The sequence below is a fragment of the Staurois parvus genome, unplaced genomic scaffold, assembly GCF_062004578.1.
Source record: "Staurois parvus isolate SC_StPar_1 unplaced genomic scaffold, SC_StPar_1.0 ptg000299l, whole genome shotgun sequence".
NCBI classification, from domain to species: domain Eukaryota; kingdom Metazoa; phylum Chordata; class Amphibia; order Anura; family Ranidae; genus Staurois; species Staurois parvus.
Window position 1 is genome coordinate 18,361,939 of NW_028318095.1, and position 22,734 is coordinate 18,384,672.

General features: G+C 43.3%; 1 protein-coding gene across 1 annotated transcript in view; it reads left to right on the forward strand.

Annotated features, from left to right (window-relative positions):
• The window catches only part of NEK8 (NIMA related kinase 8), a 108,551-nt gene that overhangs the window by 36,905 nt on the left and 48,912 nt on the right, over window positions 1-22,734 (forward strand). Inside the window, exons 4-8 of the mRNA XM_089682987.1 lie at window positions 6,457-6,588; window positions 11,329-11,534; window positions 12,833-12,912; window positions 13,408-13,592; window positions 18,918-19,065. Of these exons, the coding sequence (XP_089539113.1) occupies window positions 6,457-6,588; window positions 11,329-11,534; window positions 12,833-12,912; window positions 13,408-13,592; window positions 18,918-19,065 (751 nt within the window). The remainder of the gene's footprint in view (window positions 1-6,456; window positions 6,589-11,328; window positions 11,535-12,832; window positions 12,913-13,407; window positions 13,593-18,917; window positions 19,066-22,734) is intronic.

Sequence of the window (22,734 nt, forward strand, 5' to 3'; positions counted from 1 at the left end):
TGTGGGCCAAATTCATGCAATTCATGGTGGACCAAGCACATCACATTCTTATAGCCCAAGCCCCATTGCAAAGGGAGCCATTATACAATAGCACCAAACTCCTTATCTTCTCTGACTACACAGTGGAGAGACAGCACCAGATGAAGTTCTTTGATCTTATCAGGGCCAAGCTTTGTACAAATGGACTGAAGTACAGTATGTTTTTTCCAGGAAAACTGAGAGTCCAGGATGGAGATCAGGTTCATTTCTTCATCTCTCCTGAAGATGCAGCCTCCTGGCTTGAAACTGTCACAGGCAGTGCTATTCTTGACTTACTGTATGTTCCTTTTGTCCTTTGGGTCTCTCAGTCATCCTGGCCTGCCTACCCATGTCTACTCTTGTATACCCAGGGCTGTTTTACCTGTTGTGAGCATTAAGTTGTATATACCATGAGCTTTCCATATGTCCTCTATGTCGTGAGGGATTCTGGCGGGCACCCTGCGGCTTTCTCAGCACTTTTATGCCCCTTCCTGCACCCATCCTGTGATGGGGTGGGTTGCTGGACTCTCAGGACCATTTTCACTCAGCTGGAAGTGCTACTTTCAAGTTTAAGTTTGTACCCCTAGTTTTACTGGGAGACCTGCACCACATTTAATGTCCGGATGGAATCTGTTTGTTGTTGTTTGTTTTTCTATGTAAGTACAAAAAGTATTACTACTTTCTCCATGTGTCTTACACTCTGTACCCTCTGCAAGTGGCCGAGAGCAATATTTGGGATTGGGACGCAAGCCACTCTCAGTTGTAAGGGGGCTGGTGGGGTGTGGCTTTGGTTGGAGTGTTTGTTTTGTTTCTGTTTTGCTTTACCTTTTATTTGCTGCAATTCAGTATATCTGGGTTAACGTATATTTGGTACAGTGTATCTCTCTTTATATTTATTATGCTGTGTTTTATGTCATTCCCTCCGGGTTCTTTCTGTCCTTGGGGTTTTGTTTGTATTGCTATACAGGTACCATGGCTCACTATAGTATTATCTCTTTGAATACGAGAGGCCTGAACTCCTCAGTCAAATGTTCTTTAGTTTTCCAATTCTTGAAAATCTATAATCTCCATATTTGTACATACTGGGAGACACACCTTACTTGTAGTAAAACTTTGAGCCTTAAGAAACTCTGGGTTGGTTACTACTGCCATTCCAGCTATTCTGTTTTTGCTAGAGGAGTGAGCATTCTGGTGTAAAAATCTGTACCTTTTAAATTGATAGACCTTGTCCTGGACTCGGATGGAAAGTACATAGTCATACATGCACAAATTGAATTTATGGATATGGTCCTTGTAGGTCTGTACCTACAGTACCTCCTCCTTCATCACTTAGGTTACTGCATAAATTGATTACAATTGTGACCATCTATTCCACAGATATCATAATTACAGGTGATTTTAATATGATCCAAGCATGGACAAGACTCCGGATAGCACTTTGGATTCTGACCTCCACATGGGCTGAGATGTCTGGAGATGGAAACATCCGGCAAAAAAAGCCTTCATGTGCCAGTCAGCATCTTACAAAATAATTTCATGTATTGACCTGGCATTTGTGGGAGAATTGTCCTGCCCAGGATCAGGCATATTTTAATCTTTCCGAAGGTGATCTCTGATCATGCACCAATGTTGCTGCAGATTACTGTTTTATATAACCTCTTTGACAGACAGCAGCTCTCTAGATTTTGGATTGCTGATGTTAGAGAGGAACCAAGTTTTAGGGAGCAGCTCAAGGAGTGTCAACCCCAATTTTGCACTGGATGCTCCAATGTGGGATGATTTTAAAGCATTCACTAAAGAACAATATCAATCCCTGATAGGATTGAGTCTGAAGCTTCTGACTTCAGGGGTGTGGACATTTTTTAAAAAACAACTTGTCCAGGGACTAAATCGGTGTCCCAATCTACTTGTCCTGATAGGAAAACATAAATTTTAACCAAAACCATATTTAAATTTGCTTTAAGTAATGTCTGGGGCTTTTAAAATCAAAAGTGGCTTTATGACGACTTAAACATTTAATTATTTTAACATTGCGCTGTTTATTTCCTTCTGCCCTCCCTGTATCTCTCCAGCACCGCACCCGGGGACTAGCAGGGAGGAGAGACACCTTGCAGTGTAATGAGCACCAATTGGGTGCTCGTCGGGAAAAGGGAGTGTCGGGCTTATCCTTTATCCATTTCGCTGCCAGAGCGGTTTTTGCATTTTTTTGCACACGTTTAAAAAATCATTTAAGGCCTGAAGATGACACAAAACCCCCAACATTATATATTTTCTGAAATCAGAGATCCTAGAGAATAAAACAGCGGTAGTTTACATTTTTTATGTCACACAATATTATCACAAAGGTAATTTTAGAGCACAAAAAGCAATAAATTATCCAATTTTTTGTAAAATATAAAAGACAAGGTTGCATCAAGTAAATGGATATCCAACATTTATTTGTGTGCACTCGTGAAACGGCAACAAACATTAGTACCCTATATTTTCAGTAGGCAGTGCTTATAAAGCCCCTTTTAGGTCATCAGTTTAGCTTTACGGAGGTGCTAGAATGATTTCTCTCAATCTGGCATGTGCGGTGATATGTGACATGTGTATCGCAGTCGATGTTTTCATGTGTAGGTGCCTAAGCACGTGCTTTTACATTTGTGGGTGTGGGGGCCTTGAAAATGTGGGGGTTATATGCTTGAATGTAACTTCCTTTTTTTTTCTTAAAAAGTCCCCTATGGGATGATTTTTTGGTGGCAGGTTCTCTTTAAAAGACCCTGGATATCTCCCCTGTGCTCCACTGATTGTAATGCAGTGCACATCGCACCACATTGCATTCTTTCCCAGCCTCAATGACCGGGAATCTGTAAAAAAGGGACTCGAAAGTGACGTCACATCACTTCCGGGTCGGGACAAGAAGAGAAGGCCGCTCTCCTCCCTCCCCTATACCACATCCCGCCGGCACCCACTGAACCAGTCCTGGGCCTGCAGGTTTGCAAGCAGAGCCTGGGACATATAGCGGGCAGGGGGAAGAGGCTGGCACTGTGGGCTGTGTGGAAGCAATTGGGCAGCAGCGCTGCCGCTCTAATGCTTCCACCTGACAGGTGAGCCCTGCTGCTTGCCCGCAGTAGGGCTAAAGGCAAAAAAACCTACCTGCCTGGCACCCGAAACTGCATGTCCCAGGCGTCGGGCCATATGAATTGCACATCCCTTTGACTTGGAAAGACAATATAGCCAGGCTGGGGATTTAAAGTATTATAATAGACTACCTTTCTTGGGAAATGATCCTCCTTTGTATGTCTGTGACTAAAAAGCACCTATTACACCAATCTCAGAAAATCTTTGTCATCGTCAGTGAGTGTACCCCAAATCCTTAGCCCTACAGGTGAAACACTCACACACTCTGTGGTGATTAATGATTGTTAATTATTGGGAACTTTATAGTTCCTGGGTGAATTATACTGCTAGTGACTTCCAGACTTACTTAGCTGCTGTTAACCTCCCAGTTTTCATGACTTCAGATACAGAACAGCTGGACTCCCCTATCACACTCTAGGAGGTCCAAAAAGCCCTATAAATCCTCCAATCCAAAGAGACTCCTGGACCTGATGGGTTTCCTGTGGAATTTTTATAAAATCTTAGCTGAGGAATTGACTGAGGAATTAACCCCCCACTTTCATTCAATGCTAGTGGCCTCCCAAGAGACAGCCTCCCTTTATGGCCTTGAAACCTGGCAAGAATTTTGATTTTTGCTCATCCTAATGCCTCGCCTCCTCGTTGAATGTGGATGCTAAACGTTTGACAAATATATTAGCCAATCATCTTAATACCGTTATCACAGCATTGATACATCTGGGCACAGATATTAACATCCTCTCGCTTATATACTCACATGGCCTTGGGTGCTCCAGACCACCCAGGGCTAGTGGCCTCTCTGAGGCTGAAAAGAGTTAGATTCTGTTGAGTGGGGTTACCTCTGGGCAGTCTTGGAGAACTTTGGTTTTGGTCCCAAATCCATTTCATGGCTCATATTACTGTATACTTATCCCGTGGCCCGGGTAAGGACCAATGGTACTCTCTCTTTTTTCCCCTGAGTAGAGGGACAAGGCAGAGTTGCCCCCTCTTCCCAGGCCTATTTGCTTTGGCCTTAGTGCCCCTGGCGATCTTTATCCTTCCAAGGGTGGAAGGAAAGAAAATTGCATGATTTTCCCCATCAACACAGTCAATGTTAATGGGGGAATGTCCCCCACAGTGCTATTGTGTTCTGCTAGCAGGGAACCTTCTCTGCCAGCAGAACACAGTGATCACTACCAGCTGCTATAGCCAGCGGCAGTAATCACATTAAGAAAATCGGACAGGCTGGTTGTACTAAAGTCGATCTATGGACCAACTTCAGTACAACCAGCCTTCTCATCCATGGATCGAATCTTGGCCGGTCCCTGCTGAACTGGCCAAGATTTGATCCATCTATGGCTGGCTTTAATGTACATATTTCCTTTGCCTTATGTTTATATTTTCACTATGTGGTATGACTGTAGTTATATTGGAATGCTTTGGAATGTTGTACTACACTGTACTATTTGGATTATTTCTGACTGTGGCATTGTTGGTTGTTACTTGGTAAATCTTTAATATGCTTTGTATTGTTAAATAATAAATAAAAACTGAACTTCAGGCCATGAGGTTAATACACATTTGAAGTACAAATGTTTGATATGCCGAATAAATTGTAATTCTGCTCAGCCAGTCATTATGGTGACCAGACACCTTTCTCAGACAGGATAACCAATTCCTGGGCATCTCTGCAGAGTACACATCAGATAGACTTAGTAGCCTGGTGTAGAACCCATCTTGTCACTAAACTATAAGGCTTCATGCACACTGGGTGTTTTTCTTCCTCCCTTGGATGCCTTTCTCCAGGGAAGGAAAAAGCAGCATTAAGAATGCACCCAAAGCTGTGTTTTGTAAATGCGTTTAGGTGCATCAAGTGCTTGGGCGTTCATTCATTCATTCAGTCCATTGGCCTGATTCTAGCCATTGGAATGAATGAAGGCTCAAGCACTAAACACTCCTAGTGCTTACGTGTGTTAGACACATCAAGAATGTTTTACTCTGAAATGCTTCTTTCCTGAATGCACTTGGCCTTGGGGTTTTTTTCTGCCTCTAAACGCTCCTGCTTGTAAATGTCTGTAAATGCCCCTGTGTGCATGGATACATAGGCTAACATAGAGGCATAAAAAAAAGACAAACACCCTTAAAGTGGTGTTTTTGACACCTAGTGTGCATGAGGCCTAGTAGAGTAGATCATCCCTTTTACTTTCTCTTTACTTTAATCTTTACTTAGTTAAAATTTTAAGATGCAAAAACATACTGTATGCCATAGTCAAATATGTGGGTTGCATAGGAGAACAAAATGTAGAGAGGAATATAGATTGGGAGGGACACAATGGTTACAAATAGTGTCATATATATTTGACTCAGATTTTTATTCTGTATATTCCAACAGAGAAGATTCTTCCTTGTTTCTTGTGTGGTCACTGAAAGAGGAAGGGAAAGGTTTCCAACAGGGACACAGCAACTTAAGCTAAACAGAGGTTTAAAAAGACTTTTCCTTTCTACATTCACTTGTAATGTGTCTCAGAACTTTCTAGCAAATATGACTTCTTCAGGAAGAGTCAATTCATTAGCACAGCCCCATCCCCCTTCATGTTATAGCCCACTCCTCTTCTGGGAGTGTCTAAATACTGTCTCTGCTGTCCCCACCCCACCTTCTCTGTATAATCTATTCTCCATACACTACAATTTGTGGCCCTTATTATTTGTTTAATTTCAATATTACTAAAATTATTTTTGTTAAATACAGCAACCCTAAGTTTCAAATACTTAAAGTATGCCACATTCCTTACACCTACACTCCTGGGACCTGTTTTCAGCCAAAAGCCGGCTAAAGTCCACTGTCAACTGATGTCACTCAGCCAGTCCAGGCTCTGAAAGGATCCCAACCATATGGTCGGGATCCACCCAGAAGTCTGGACTGGCACCTGGCTCAGCCTCTCAGTGATCCAACGAAAGCCTGAGCCGGTCCCTCCCAACCCTTCCACAGCCTGGTGCTCCAGTGAGTGCTGCAGGCAGAGAATAACAAGCTGTAGTTTGACAGTCACGGCTGTTTGCTCAGAGCGGAGAGGGACTTGACCGATCAGAGGCTTTTGATCGCTTAGTTCTCACTGCAGAGCCGGCAGGGGACAAATGCATCATCGAATTGATGCTGCATCTACCTAGGTGAGTATAAATGTTTCTTTTTCTTTTTTTTTTAAGTCCATGCTTTCTCTTATAGAGGTTGAAAAAAATTGCTTTACGTTAATTAAAAATATTTACTTATTGAAATAGCGAGGGTTTTTGATCACCCTCTTACTATATGTAAAATCATACTAATTGCTTAATTTTTTCCTTCAGGTTGTGGGAACGCCATGTTACATCTCTCCAGAACTATGTGAAGGAAAGCCCTACAACCAGAAAAGTGACATCTGGGCACTTGGATGTGTCCTCTATGAACTTGCAAGTCTTAAAAGGGCATTTGAGGCGCCGGTAAGAGCAAATCTCACTTAACTGTGCCTTATGGTGTCACCCGTGTGTTCATTTAGAGCAGAGAAAGCTGTTTTAGAACATTGTTCCAGAGAGCATGCTGAAACTTGTAGTCACCCTCTAGATAGCGGTTATAGATTCACAAAACATTGATCAGAGAATCTTCTAAGGGAAAACGCAAACATAGAGTCTGTGTAGACCCATTTATTGAAATGATATGAAAGTGACCAGAAATACAAAGCAATGTGTTTATATGTTGCAGTATCAGGTCCCTTACAGACCTGATCACCATATGATTGTTCTGTAGAATGATTGTGGTACAAACGTGGATGGTCACATCAGCTGAATGTTTTGTGGTTATGACTTCTGCAGACATCATAGCAGCAGCAGCAGCAGCCTCATTTAGGTTAAATAATAGCGATTTTACTAGGAAAATGAATTGCGGGTAAATTTTTTTTACCCAAAATTGTTCTGCTTAGAGGTGTCTGTACAGTTGTTATGAGTTCTTTTTAGGATATAAAATGCAAGAAAAATGGAACAATCTGCAAGTGGATAACATATTTCAGAGGTACATAATCTTGTTTTCTGAAGCTTGTGAAGTGGGTTACTGTTTAACCTTTCTAACACATTTTTTGCTTGTGACATGAAACCAAGACTCTTTCTACAAGGGTAAGGACCGAGTGACAGTTTCATACAAGGGCAGCCAAACAACCTCGTGGTATATGTTTTTTTTAGCACTGGAAATAACTTATCTTTAAAAAGCATCTCAGTGACAGGCTCATACCTGCTACCTGAACCTTTATTTGCCCGTGAAATATCATTACTTCCAGACAATGATGTTATCTGGTCACCTTTTGACTCAGTGTTTCTGGGAACTGTATTGTAACAAAATTCATAAAAAAACAGTGTAAAAAAATCTGCATGCAAAAACGCACTGCAAAACGGAGAAAAAGAAAATTGCATTGGTGTGAACCAGGCCTGAAATGCATTGAAAACGCAGCAAAAATGCATAAAAAATGAAGGTGTTGTGTTTTTGATGTGTTTTGTGTTTTTAATCTGCCCAGCAACAAGTTGGCCAAAAAAACAACACAAATTGCATAAAAAAATGCATCATAAACGCGCATGCAAAAATGCAAAATGTACTGCAAAACGGACAAAACACAAACTGCATTGGTGTGAATCAAGCCTGAAATGCATTGAAAACCCATAATAAACGCACACATGTTGCGGTTTGATGCATTTTTTTGAGTCACATGACCTATGAAAAATGCACCCTAAACGGGGTAAAAGCATGGCAAATCACAGCTAATATCGCTGGCAAACTCATATGTTTTTTCCGGCCATTATCGGCACCTTTTTTACTATCGGCAAAATGCCGATAACATTATTTTTGGCCGATACATTTCAGCCGCCGATATTTCAGTGCATCCCTAGTCACCTTATCTAGTAAAAGCTGCAAATTGGTCATCCCACAGCTGGTATTTATCAGTTTTGGTAATGAATGGCTGCTGCAGCCAGTGTAATCATCTGAGCACATTATCAGCGTATTTATTGCCACTTTCATTGTCCACCATTATTAGGAAATTAAATTTTGGGTCGAGCGTGCCAGTTTACACATCTAAAGATCAATATAAATCCATCTGGTCTGTGTTCCGGCAGATTTGTTGTCTGTACATTTATTTTGTCAGGTGACAAATTTTATTGTTCTAGGCAATATGGTTTAACTAGTTGCCGACTGCAGATAGCCGAATGACGGCTGCACTGCGGCCGACCAGTTCTGGGTGGACGTCATATGACGTCCTCCCAGAACACGCTCTCCTGCGTGCCCCAGGGGGCGCGCACCCGGCGTTCTCCGTGATCGCTGTGTCCTACGGACACAGCTGATCACGTGATGTGGTAAAAGGCCAATTACAGCGGCCTTTTACCACGTGATCAGCCATGTCCAATGACACGCTGATCACAGGGAAATGCAATTGCCGGTTCTCGGCTGCACTGTCCTCACGCTGTCAGATCGTGAGGAAAGTACTGCCGAGAACCGGCAGTTGTCAGAGCGAGGATCGGCACCGATCATCGGTGCCCAGCAGTGCCACCCACAAGTTCCGCCCACCTGTGCCCAGCAGTGCGCCCACTAGCTCCGCCCACCTGTGCCCAGCAGATGACCCACCTGTGCCCAGCAGTGCACCCACCTGTGCCCAGCAATGCACCCACCTGTGCCACTCTGCAGTGTCACACACCTGTGCCCAGAAGTGCCACCTTCCTGTGCCCAGCAGTGCCACCCACCTGTGCCCACCCACCTGTGCCCAGCAGTGCCACCCACCTGTGCCCACCCACCAGTGCCACCCACCAGTGCAGCCCAGCAGTGCTGCCAGTCAGTGCCACCAGTCAGTGCCCAGCGGTTGTGCCAGTCATTGCCGCCAGTCAGTGCCCAGCAGTGATGCCAGTCAGTGCCGTCTATCAGTACCCATCATCAGTGTCACCTATCAGTGCCTCCTATCAGTGCTGCCTATCAGTGCCGCCTATCCGTGCCACCTCATTAGTACTGCCTATCAGTGCCCTTTAGTGCTGCCTATCAGTGCCCATCAGTGCCGCCTATCAGTGCGCATCAGTGCTGCCTATCAGTGCCCATCAGTGCTGCCTCATCAACGCACATCAGTGAAGGAGAAAAATTACCTGTTTGAAAAATTTTATAATAGAAACAAAGAAACTTTTTTTTTTTTTTCAAATTTTTTGCACTTTTTTTGTTTATAGCGCAAAAAGTAAAGCGCCCAGTGGCGATTAAATACCACCAAAAGAAAGCTCTATTTGTGAGAAAAAAATGATCAAAATTTCATATGGGTACAATGTTGCATGACCGCGCAATTGTCAATCAAAGTGCGGCAGCGCTGAAAGCTGAAAATTGTCCTGGTAAATAAGGGGGTATAAGTGCCTGGTAGGCAAGTGGTTAATGCAGGCAATAGAGGGGTCATTTATCGGCCGAGTTTTTGTCTGCACGAAAAATAGGCTGATATTCACGCCGTTAGTGGGGCCAGCCCGTCGGCCATTTTTCGTGGATCTCCTCCTTTATTTTTATCAGTCATGCTGGAAAATCCGCAAAAACAGCCGTTTTTCGTGGACATTGGTGGCAGCATTGGCAACGGGGGCCACCGATTGTTCATTTATCGGCCGAAAATTCGAAGCTGTCTTACACAGCTTTCCAAGAGGCTACTTATCCTAATTTGTTGCATCTTTTCCCATTGATTTGGGGGCAGCAATTGTATGATTTAATATCAGTACTTTATTCTGTAATCTGCAGTGTAATGGTACATTCTGGCCAAAATATAAAATTAAGCCTAGAAATTCCTAATGGGAACATATTATATTTTTCCAGGGCTTCTGTTTTATTTATAACATATAGCTGTAGCAAACCTAACTACCCCACTATTTAGAATTGTTTTGTTGTTGGACATTGCACTGCACAGAATCATTTCATAACCTGACTGTGCGGACATGTGCATTGTGGATTTTAGCTGTGCTGGGTTACTTTACTGGATTATTTAAGGTGGCCATACACTGTGATAGTTCATCAAGAACCATCCAAAATTTGCTATGGGGGTTGCTCTGTTGGGTGTCATCTGCTTACAGATAGTATTTCAAGCCATGGGAGGCTATGAGCTGACCCAGGGAGGAGGTGCAGATGGAGAATAGAAGGGGTCCATGGACAAAGCCTTGGGAGAAACCTTACTGAAAGAGGAGAGAAGGAGGTTGACTATTGGTTTTAGCAGATAGTAGCTCGGTTCACGCTTACTGAAAGTCGGTTGGGTTCAGCAGGAACAAGTCAACCCTCGGTAGATGTGTACTACTGTTTGTTCAACAGGAGCTGGTCTAACAGCCGTCTTTGGTCAAACACTCTTGCTGGAAAACCGGCATTCGATCAGAGCTTGCATCCAATGGTTGCAAGCACTGATTAATGTTTTCTGGTTCTGCTGGCTGAACAGAAAAAACTGAATGTGTATACCCAGCTTAAGTACAGTATATGGAGTAGGACCAGTGGTTTTAGCAGATAGTAAGTCATTAGTGAGTTTTAAGAGGACAGGTTCTGTGCAGTGTTGTGGGCAAAAGTCAATCTGAAAGAGGTCAAGAAGGTTTGTACAGTGGAAGTTCAGACAGCTGTAGACTAGGCATTTTAGAAGAAAGGTTATTTACACTAGAGGGGCCAGAAAGGGCAAAGGGAAATTCTAGTAGAGAGGGAGAGTTAGAAGATGTGTGTTAATCCAGCCATAGATGGATTAAAATTTGACCGGTTCAGCAGGCACCAGCTAAATTTCTTTTCATCTGTGGTCATTCCTGCTCAACAGAAATCAATCTAATGGTCGAATTCTGTCAAACGGGCTTGTTGGAACATTTTTATTCAACCAATGGCTACAACTAGTTGACTGCAGCACTGATCAGTGCATTTTGACAGTGGAGGATCCCCGCTGTCAAAATGCAGTTGCGGAGGGGATTCCTCTATCCACCTCGTTTTTGTGGATCAGACAGCCTGCTGTCTGATAGAAAAAAAGCAACTTATCTATGGCCAGCCTTAGAGAGTGTAGAATAGAATAGAGGATGATCAGAGCAGTTGTGAGTAGCAAGTCTAAGACATGCAAAGTTTTAAAACAGTCATAAAACATAAATGAATATGATGTTAATTTAACGTGGTGTGAATGTACAATAGTCCTCAGTGCTTACAACCTCACAATATTGTGTGTGTGCTTTTATGTGTAGAACTTGCCTGCTTTAGTGCTGAAGATCATGAGTGGGACTTTTGCCCCTATTTCTGACCGATACAGTCCTGAACTCCGCCAGCTTATACTTAGCATGCTGAACCTGGATCCTTCCAAGCGACCCCAGCTGAATGAGATCATGGCTCATCATATCTGTATACCTGCACTTCTTAATCTGTACAGTGACATTGGCAGTGTCAAAATGAGGTCAGTATAATAAAAAGAGAAGTATGGACTTAGAAAAAAACCAAACATTTATACTCACATAGGTGGATGCCGATCCGATGCTGGCTCTTCAGTGAAAACTTAGCAGTCAAACAGCACTGATCGCTCAGTTCTCCCCTCCGCTCTGAGCAGAGTGATGACTGTCATTTACTGGCTGTATTCTTTGCCTTTCCAGTGCTTACTGGAGCACTGGGCTGTGGAGGAGGTGGGAGGGGCTGGCCCAGGCTCTCGGCGGATCACTGAGCGGCTGAGCCAGGTGGTTGTCCAGGCATCTGGGTGAATCCTGACCATATGAATTTTAGCTCACTGTCGGCTGAAAACGGAAAACAGGAGTGCAGTTTGTTCTATCCACATCGGCTTGCTTACAGTGATTAAATTTTAGGGGTCGCCTAAAGACAAGACAGAATAGGAGATAACTGAACAGAATGAAGTAGGGAGTTCCAGAAGATAGGAGAAGCTCTAGAGATGTGCTGCAGATGAGAATAAGAGGAGGTGGCTAGGAAGCTAGGGAGTAAGGGGTTTTTGGAGAAGCAAAGAGAATAGTTTGGTTATTATTTTAGTTATTTTAGGACAAGGTTGGTGATGTAGAGGCAGAGTTGTGTATGTCTTTGTAAGTTGTTAAAATTTTGAGTTGTAATTGATGGTCTGTAGAAAAAGGGAGTTGGTTAGGAAGGGGCATATTTTGGAAATGTTACTGAGGTGAAGGTAACATCTAACATCCTAGTATGATGGGATTGAAGCACAGCGGTAGAGGATAAAAGGGCTCTGAGTATAGAGACTTGGGAACCCCTATGGAAAGAGGATAAAAAGAGAAGGAGATAGAGTTATAGGTGAAAAATTAGAAAGGTAGAAAAAACTGAAAAGACTAATCGGTGAGGTAGCAGTTCGGATGGTTGTAGACTAGGTGTTCTAGGAGGAGGCAGGTGGTGAGATGTGCATCAGAGAATAGTTTAGCACCTGCCTCTCTAGTAACAGGGTCAAAAGAGAAGATTTCTAAATATGGTGGTAGATATGGGAATTTAACTGGGGGAGATAACAGGACCATGACAATCTTATCACAAATTGCATCTATGTTGTTTTTGTAATGAATGTCAATGTCCTGGGCAGACAGGAGTGTACCTTAAACCTCCTGTCAATCATTTAATTTCCTTTATATCCTCAATAGTTGTTTATGGGACAGTTTTTGTTCTACTTAATAATGGTCCAACCAATTGTTTATTACATTTTTTCATTTTTCTCATTTTTGATTTGTTTAGTAACCAAATATTTATTCTCTGCAGGGTAGAGAAGCCTCTGGCAGCAATGCCTGCAGTGACTCGTGGCCGACCGGCTGGACGAATCCCCAGCGCCAGATCCCGAGGCGAGCAGCTTTTAATTGTAGCGTAATGCACTTGATAATTCATGCCATTAGTGCAGCATCCTATTCCTGTAAATTAGTTTACGATGAACAGTAGATGATGTAGTCATTTGCTCTCCTCAGCCTCCTTCCTTCTGTTGGAATACAGCACTACAGCTGTACATAATTTAGTGAGTTACCGGCTAATGCTTGATCCCGTGTTGTAAATCTTCTAATGAAAATCTGAAGAATTATGTACTGTTTCCTGAGGAGATATATGAATATCATTTGTCACTAGCATAAACATCTCATCTTTGCACTAATGAAATACTTCTCTAGAGTTGCTGTCCATTCATTTAACATGACAGGTGCCTATTAGCAAGCCAGAGGGAGTTTTCTTTAACACATTCCTTTATTTCCTAGTATTATCACCAAGGTTTAGACACAGCATGTTTTTATGGAATGTTATATTGAGAGCTTCAGTTAACTGTCATATTTATGTTGATTTGTTACAATCAGGTAGCCGTGTTGGGTATTCTGCGAAAACAGGCATTCCTCCCCCACTGTCCTCAGTGTACACATGGGGAAGTGGGATCACCTCCCCTCTCCGACTGCCCATGCTGAATACAGAGGTAGTCCAGGTATCAGCTGGGAGGACACAAAAAGCTGGAGTCACCAAGTCTGGAAGGCTCATCATGTGGGAGGTGAGCATCAGAAAACTCTGACCCAGGTTTCTAGTACTAGGCATTCAACAAGAGAAATATGCAATTCTTAAGTATCTCAAGCATGTGCAAGCCCATCATAAAGAGTAATTTAAGAAATTGTACAAATCCTTTTCACAGTAGTGGGCTAGATTTATGTGGCCTGGGATGCAAATGTAGTACATTATCCCTAGTTGATTAAGTACTATAACAGGGAAATGGGAAGGGAAAGGATTGCCAAGGTAGCCAATTATGATGGCTATGCAGCCCTATTATTTTTAAGAGCAGCTTCTTAACTTTTGCAAAGTGCTTTACGTATATGTATTGTACACTCACATCAGTCCCCCAAGGAGCTTACCTCTCATGTATACAAACACATATTAGGGCTAATGTGGACTGGAGCAAATTAATCTACCAGCAATACTTTAGAGTGTGGGAGGAAACCCATGCAAGCTAATGGAAAACAAACAAACTTTGTGCAGGTAGAGTTGTGGTTGGGATTCAAACCAATGAACCATCATGCTGTAATGTAGAAGTACTAACCACTAAGCTACTGTGCCGCTGTTATGATCTGAGGCCTGCCCTATTGCTAAATCAAAAGAAATGGAGGACCCTAATGCACTTCTGCAAGCCCTGCCATGCTTGTGGCTTTGACATTTAGAGAGGTGATGCAAAATATAGTTCCATCTACTAATGGTAATGTGAATGTGTAACTTCAGACAACAGTTTATTACCTTTTTATAAAGTGGGGGAATGGTTTTCTTTTATCTTTGCTGTCTCTGGTCCTGTTGGGGAGTTTTCCCTTACTTTGTATTCTGGATACATTGTTGCTTTGAAACAGAAAAAGAGGGGAAATTTCAGAGAGCACATAGAGAGCAATAAAAAGCTGTTGGAGCAGTGGTTCTCAACCTTTCTAACGCCGCGACCCCTTAATACAGTTCCTCATGTTGTGGTGACCCCCAACCATAAAATTATTTTCGTTGCTACTTCATAACTGTAATTTTGCAGTAGGAGGAATAGTGCCACGTCATTGGTGTCAGTGGGAGGAATAGTGCCCCATCATTGGTATCAGTGGGAGGAATAGTGCCCCGTCATTGGTGTCAGTGGGAGGAATAGTGCCCCGTCATTGGTGTCAGTGGGAGGAATAGTGCCCCGTCATTGGTGTCAGTGGGAGGAATAGTGCCCCGTCATTTGTGTCAGTGGGAGGAATAGTGCCCCGTCATTGGTGTCAGTGGGAGGAATAGTGCCCCGTCATTGGTGTCAGTGGGAGGAATAGTGCCTCGTCATTCGTATCAGTGGGAGGAATAGTGCCCCATCATTGGTGTCAGTGGGAGGAATAGTGCCACGTCATTGGTGTCAGTGGGAGGAATAGTGCCCCATCATTGGTATCAGTGGGAGGAATAGTGCCCCGTCATTGGTGTCAGTGGGAGGAATAGTGCCCCGTCATTGGTGTCAGTGGGAGGAATAGTGCCCCGTCATTGGTGTCAGTGGGAGGAATAGTGCCCCGTCATTTGTGTCAGTGGGAGGAATAGTGCCCCGTCATTGGTGTCAGTGGGAGGAATAGTGCCCCGTCATTGGTGTCAGTGGGAGGAATAGTGCCTCGTCATTGGTATCAGTGGGAGGAATAGTGCCCCATCATTGGTGTCAGTGGGAGGAATAGTGCCCCATCATTGGTGTCAGTGGGAGGAATAGAGCCCCATCATTGGTGTCAGTGGGAGGAATAGTGCCCCATCATTGGTGTCAGTGGGAGGAATAGTGTCCCATCATCGGTATCAGTGGGAGGAATAGTGCCCCATCATTGGTGTCAGTGGGAGGAATAGTGTCCCATCATTGGTGTCAGTGGGAGGAATAGTGCTCCATCATTGGTATCAGTGGGAGGAATAGTGCCCCATCATTGGTGTCAGTGGGAGGAATAGTGCCCCATCATTGGTGTCAGTGGGAGGAATAGTGCCCCATCATTGGTATCAGTGGGAGGAATAGTGCCCCATCATTGGTATCAGTGGGAGGAATAGTGTCCCATCATTGGTATCAGTGGGAGGAATAGTGTCCCATCATTGGTATCAGTGGGAGGAATAGTGCCCCATCATTGGTATCAGTGGGAGGAATAGTGCCTCATCATTGGTGTCAGTAGGAGGAATAGTGCCTCATCATTGGTGTCAGTGGAAGGAATAGTGCTCCATCATTGGTATCAGTGGGAGGAATAGTGCCCCATCATTGGTGTCGGTGGGAGGAGGAATAGTGTCCCATCATCGGCATCAATGGGAGGAATAGTGCCCCATCATTGGTATCAGTGGGAGGAATAGTGCCCCATCATTGGTGTCGGTGGGAGGAATAGTGCCCCATCATTGGTGTCGGTGGGAGGAATAGTGTCCCATCATTGGTGTCAGTGGGAGGAATAGTGCTCCATCATTGGTATCAGTGGGAGGAATAGTGCCCCATCATTGGTGTCAGTGGGAGGAATAGTGCCCCATCATTGGTGTCAGTGGGAGGAATAGTGCCCCATCATTGGTATCAGTGGGAGGAATAGTGTCCCATCATTGGTATCAGTGGGAGGAATAGTGCCCCATCATTGGTATTAGTGGGAGGAATAGTGCCCCATCATTGGTATCAGTGGGAGGAATAGTGCCTCATCATTGGTGTCAGTAGGAGGAATAGTGCCTCATCATTGGTGTCGGTGGGAGGAATAGTGCCCCATCATTGGTGTCGGTGGGAGGAATAGTGCCCCATCATTGGTGTCGGTGGGAGGAATAGTGTCCCATCATTGGTGTCAGTGGGAGGAATAGTGCTCCATCATTGGTATCAGTGGGAGGAATAGTGCCCCATCATTGGTGTCAGTGGGAGGAATAGTGCCCCATCATTGGTGTCAGTGGGAGGAATAGTGCCCCATCATTGGTATCAGTGGGAGGAATAGTGCTCCATCATTGGTATCAGTGGGAGGAATAGTGCCCCATCATTGGTGTCGGTGGGAGGAATAGTGCCCCATCATAGGTGTCAGTGGGAGGAGGAATAGTGTCCCATCATCGGTATCAATGGGAGGAATAGTGCCCCATCATTGGTATCAGTGGGAGGAATAGTGCCCCATCATAGGTGTCAGTGGGAGGAGGAATAGTGCCCCATCATTGGTGTCAGTGGGGGGAGGAATAGTGCCCCATCATAGGTGTCAGTGGGGGGAATAGTGCCCCATCATTGGTATCAGTGGGGGGAGGAATAGTGCCCCATCCTTGGTGTCAGTGGGGGGAGGAATAGTGCCCCATCCTTGGTGTCAGTGGGGGGAGGAATAGTGCCCCATCCTTGGTGTCAGTGGGGGGAGGAATAGTGCCCCATCCTTGGTGTCAGTGGGGGGAGGAATAGTGCCCCATCCTTGGTGTCAGTGGGGGGAGGAATAGTGCCCCATCCTTGGTGTCAGTGGGGGGAGGAATAGTGCCCCATCCTTGGTGTCAGTGGGGGGAGGAATAGTGCCCCATCCTTGGTGTCAGTGGGGGGAGGAATACTGCCCCATCCTTGGTGTCAGTGGGGGGAGGAATTGTGCCCCATCCTTGGTGTCAGTGGGGGGAGGAATTGTGCCCCATCGTTGGTGTCAGTGGGGGGAGGAATCGTGCCCCATCCTTGGTGTCAGTGGGGGAGGAATAGTGCCCCATCGTTGGTGTCATTTGGGGGAGGAATAGTGCCCCATCGTTGGTGTCAGTGGGAGGAATAGTGCCCCATCATTGGTGTCAGTGGGAGGAATAGTGTCCCATCGTTGGTGTCAGTGGGAGGAATAGTGCCCCATTATTGGTATTAGTGACACCAATGATGGGGCACTATTCCCACTGACACCAATGATACTTACCTTGCAGACCCCTGCTCCAGCCTGGGCTCGCTCGCTCCCTTCCTCTCCCATGGTACCGACACTTACCTGTCAGCTGTCTTCCTTCTCCGGCCGCTCTCCTCCTCTTCACTCGCTCGATCTTCGCGGTGCCGCTCGGCTCCTCCTCTCCAAGCTCCACCTCCTTGCCAGTGATTGGCCGCCTGTGTGCCTCTCCTGAGCTACAGTGCCGGCGGCCAATCACAGGCGAGGATTGATCTCGAGGTGTGTCCAGATGACAGGGGCGGCATGTCATCCCGCCCACACCTGGAGACGGCGGCGGCGGCGGCGAGGAGCGGTGTCTCGGTTCCTAAGACCATCGGAAATATGTGTTTTCCGATGGTCTTAGGCGACCCCTGTGGAAGCGTCGTTCGACCCCCAAAGGGGTCGCGACCCCCAGGTTGAGAACCGCTGTGTTGGAGGATCCAGCTTTCCCCACACTAATATAAGAATCGTTATTTTTGTGTTGCTGTAGTTGAGATTAAAACAGGAAGCGAGGGGAAACTTCTCCCCGTACTATCTGTCAGAGGGAGGGGCGGCTGCAGCTATGGGAACATGTTACATGTTCCACTCTAAAAACAGGTGGAACATATAACATGTTCCCAAAGATGTACTTATCCTTTAAAACAAGTAAATACTGCATATTATAATGTTCCTATCCAATGCTAGCAGGATAAAGATTAAAAATAGTCAATGATGATTGAGAAAGCAAAGTTCCTCTTTAAATATTGTGACTGCATTGGTTTTCTTTTTCCCCCTTTATTTTCACCTGGTGATCCTACTAATAACAAACTTTGAATTAGGGATGAGGTGAGGTGCGGAAATATGTTACACGTTATACCCTAAATTTGGATGTAACATGCTCCAAATTTAGCGCTGACCGAAGTGTTCTGGGGGGGTCATCCCACTGGGTTGAAATGAAAAAAAAAAAAGGAGTAGTGTATACCAGACTTAACAGGAGTTCTAGCCTTTACGCTCTCCATCCAAAGCTAGAAAAAAAGTTTTTGTTGGGCATACACTTTAAGATGTCAATACATGCCCTGATTTGCAGCATCTGCTCTTCATCTCCCAATTTTTTATAGATATAAACATTCAATTTGGTCAGGTTTTGGTAGGGACATAGAGCAATTGGATTGTACATATATGTCAAGCTACCGGTGAAAGTCTCTGGACATCTCTAAGAAAAATTATATGAAAACATATTTAACATAAGCATAGTTTACAGTCACTCTGGCACTTTTTAAAAAATATGTAACAACCTGCAATAGAAGAGGCCTAATACTCACCTCTCCTGCTTCCTATTTCTCCGAACTTTGCTCTGTCACAGAGCATTGGCCACTTCATATTGGACACATTCACAGAAATTTAGGCTGCCTGCTCCTCCGCTGTGCTTTTTGGAAATGAGATATTTAACATTCAGATATTTATATTTGTTGTGTTACTTGGATACAAAAAAGATATATAATGTATTTTTTATTTTCTAGGCGCCTCCTGTAGGAGCTGGTGCACCTTCACTTCCTGGTGCTGTAGAACATGCTCAGCCTCAGTTTATCTCACGATTTCTGGAAGGTCAATCTGGTGTCACCATCAAACATGTGTCATGTGGAGATCTCTTTACTGCTTGCCTCACAGGTATAGACAGTCCGGCACAGTTTTTTTGAAAATGGGAAATTCTGGGGCACATTTTAAAATCATTCCAGCATTTTTGCTAGCGAACGAATTAGAAGCCGCAAACATTATATATTTTCTGAAAACAGAGGCTGTGGACAATGAAATAGTGGCCATTGCAATTTTTTATGTTGCATAACACTTGCTCAGCTGTTTATCAAATGCCCATTTTTCAGGTAATTTTTTTCTGCCCCTTAACGCCCCTTTATGTTAGCCTATGTGCCCATGCACAGTCATTTAGAGGCAGGGGCTTTTAGGAGCAGAAATCTGAACACACCAAAATTGCCTTCACCTAAAGTACACACACCTAAAGGCAAGGGTCGCTTAGCGCTTGAGCATTTATTCACTTCAGTGGCCAGAATAAAATATTCTGGCCAATTAAATGAATGAACACCCAAATTCTTAATGCACCTGAATGCATCTAAATGCACCTGAATGCATTTGAAAAATGCAGCTTTAGACACAGTTTTAACACTGTTTTTCTCCTGTTAGGAGAAAGGCATTCAGAAGAGCTTAGTGTGCATGAGGTCTAAAAGTCTGTATAGGTTATTGGTTTAGAGTTAACCATAAATTATGACCCTAGAATTGTTGCTGTCACTCCGGCATGTGTTACACAATTACTGTTTACATACAGTACACGTGTGGGACCTACGCATGCAGTTGTATTTGTATGTACTGTATTTGTGGTTAGCAGTGGTTCTTTGAAATTGTTTATTATTTTTATTTTATTAATATGTAATTTTATTTACAATCAATTGGACACACTTTTACCATTTCATAATCCAAATAAAAAAAGTGATATCTACTCTAAATTTTTTCCAGTAGCCAATGGATTATACCTTTACTAAGTCTGGCCTTATTAAATGAACCAAGAATTTTTCCAAGATTCAAAATTATTATGTTTATCTGGGGCATGGTCAAAGTCACAATATACTGCAAGATGATGATTCGGCTTTTCCATCACTCTTATACAGTGCTCAGCATAAATGAGTACACCCCAACAGATTTGGCAGAAATCCTTTACTTTTCTTTCAGAATCAACATTTCCTATGGGACAGTATACTACAAAATACTCCCACAAATGCAAGATATTAATCGCAAACAAGATTTGTTAATTTTCACACACAAAAAATTATTTTTCCTAAAAAATTAATTCAAGGCCATGTTGCAAAATGAATACACCCCAATGAATGTCTTATGAGCAAACTAAATTGTAGACAACAAAATCCTAATTAACAAGAGTTCAACTACAGGTAAGTCTAATTACCGTATTCATTAAACAGGTATCCAGCAGATAGTTGACTATAAAAGGCATTTCTTAATAAAGAAAACGCCTTCCCATTTCATGCTGTCAGCAATGGCACCACATGGAAGAGAAATGTCACAAGGCCAGAGAAAGAAAATTATTTCTTTACTCAAGATAGGTGAAGACTATAAGAAGATCAGCAAAGCTTTACTTATTAGTCAGAATACTGTAGCAAAAGTGATAAAAAAATTTAACAAAAATGGAACTGCAACCATCTCACAGAGACATCCAAGACATCCACGGAAATTAACACCTCAACAGAAGCGTCTTCTGATGAGAAGGGTTGAAGAAAATTGCTATGCAAGTTCACTGAAGTTAGCTAAAGAAGTAGAAAGCCAAACTGGGGAGATTGTTTACTGTGACACAATATGGCGTACATTGCAGAGGAATGGCATGCATGTCATCTACAAATGAAGCCTCTCCTAAAGCCCATGCAGAAAAAAGCTCACCTAGAATTTGCCAGGGTCCATGTTGAAAAAGAAAAAGACTACTGGGAGTCTATACTCTGGAGTGATGAGACCAAGATAGAAGTTTTTGGAACTGATGTCTTCAAATGGCGTCACAAAGGTGAGGAGTAAAAAGAAAAATGCATGGTGCCTTCAGTGAAACATGGTGGTGACAGTGTCCTTCTGTAGGGCTGCATAAGTGCTGCTGGTGTCGGGGAGCTGCATTTTATTGATGGTATCATGAATTCACAGATGTACTGCTCTATATTGAAAGAGAAGATGCTGCCATCACTCCTTGACTTTGGTCGCCGTGCACTTTTCCAAAATGATAATGATCCAAATCACACATCTAAAGGCCACTGTTGCATTTCTGAAGAACAGGGTGAAAGTGAGTCAGTGGCCAAGTATGTCTCCTGATCTGAATCCAATCGAACACCTATGAGTAATTCTGAAGAGACAAGTTGAGCATCACTCTCCATCCAGCATCCAGGCTCTAAAAGAGGTTGTTCTTGAAGAATGGAAAAAGATAGATGTTGCTATATGTCGCCAACTTGTTAATTCCATGCCTAGAAGACTTAGTGCTGTCCTTACAAATCATGGAGGTCATACAGAATACTAGTTGGAGTAGTTTTTGAATCAACTAATTTGAGTAAAACTGAAGATTTTGTAATCTAAGTTATATTATTAACATTAGTTTTATGTAATGAGCTAAACAAATGTTCTATAAAATCAGTTTTGTCAAAATTTTGTGTTCATTGAGATATTGATTAAAATCTTACTTTTCAAAAGGGGTATACTCATTTATGCTGAGCGCTGTATATCTCCACATCGCTCCCACTTCATGGGCCTAAGCTCCTCTCCTTGCTGCCTGAAACGTGGCTATCTTAAGGTGGACCTGTTCCGTGCTCTGGGCCTGCCCCAAGATTAAATGATTTTGGAACTCTATAATCCGCTATGCTACTGTACAATGCTGGATCTATCTAGAACCCCCCATTATTTATTTATGGACAAATTATCTTATGTTGTCTGCATGAAATGGGTGGAGCGCTCCCTACATAGGAAAAGTTGTTTGATGTCTGAGAATATTTCATTCAAACCTTGCCCATAGATACTCAGCAATCTATACTATGATGTTTTTAATACACCCAATGGTCTCAAACCAGATTGCAAACAAATGATCCCCCAATTGATGTATGACTTAAAACAACTATACTTCATACTTTAGTAACAAGGGCCTCACCCCCACCCTCCACCTGCTAGTTGTTAAACTGGCTTCCATCCATCTAAATGCTTATTAATGTTCATCCTTAGACCCAGTACCACTAGTCTTTTGTCAAACTATGTATAAAGTGCTGCGCTAATCTGACATATAAAAATGTTTACATGCAAACCAATAATGATAAAACATAAAACAATATAACACTCTAGTAGTAATGCTGATAATATTGGTGAATCCCGATACTGCAGTCCTAATATAGTGAACATTAACAAAACGTCTGTGCTTAACAGTGATGGATCCACAATCAATGAAAACTTCATGAAGTAATGTGTTTGCAATGTCCACCAAATCTCCCACTAAAGAGGTCAAATTTGTATATGGAAAGAACTGGAGTCAGACAGGTATTCTTACATGGATTTCCCCATGAAGACTCTCAAGGGTAATGCAGTCAATTGGACATCAATGCACCTCTAGAAAGCACTTGATTGCCATGATCCCAGAGGAGCTGGATTTCACCAAGCTCAATAAGGAAAAATATCATAGTGCTCACTGCTAATCTTCTTTATTTAAAACAAATTAGATATGCACTTACTTGTATACAGATGGAAAGAACTTAGCATAAATAAATGAAGAGAACTGCTCCGTGATGCATGTAACAGAGC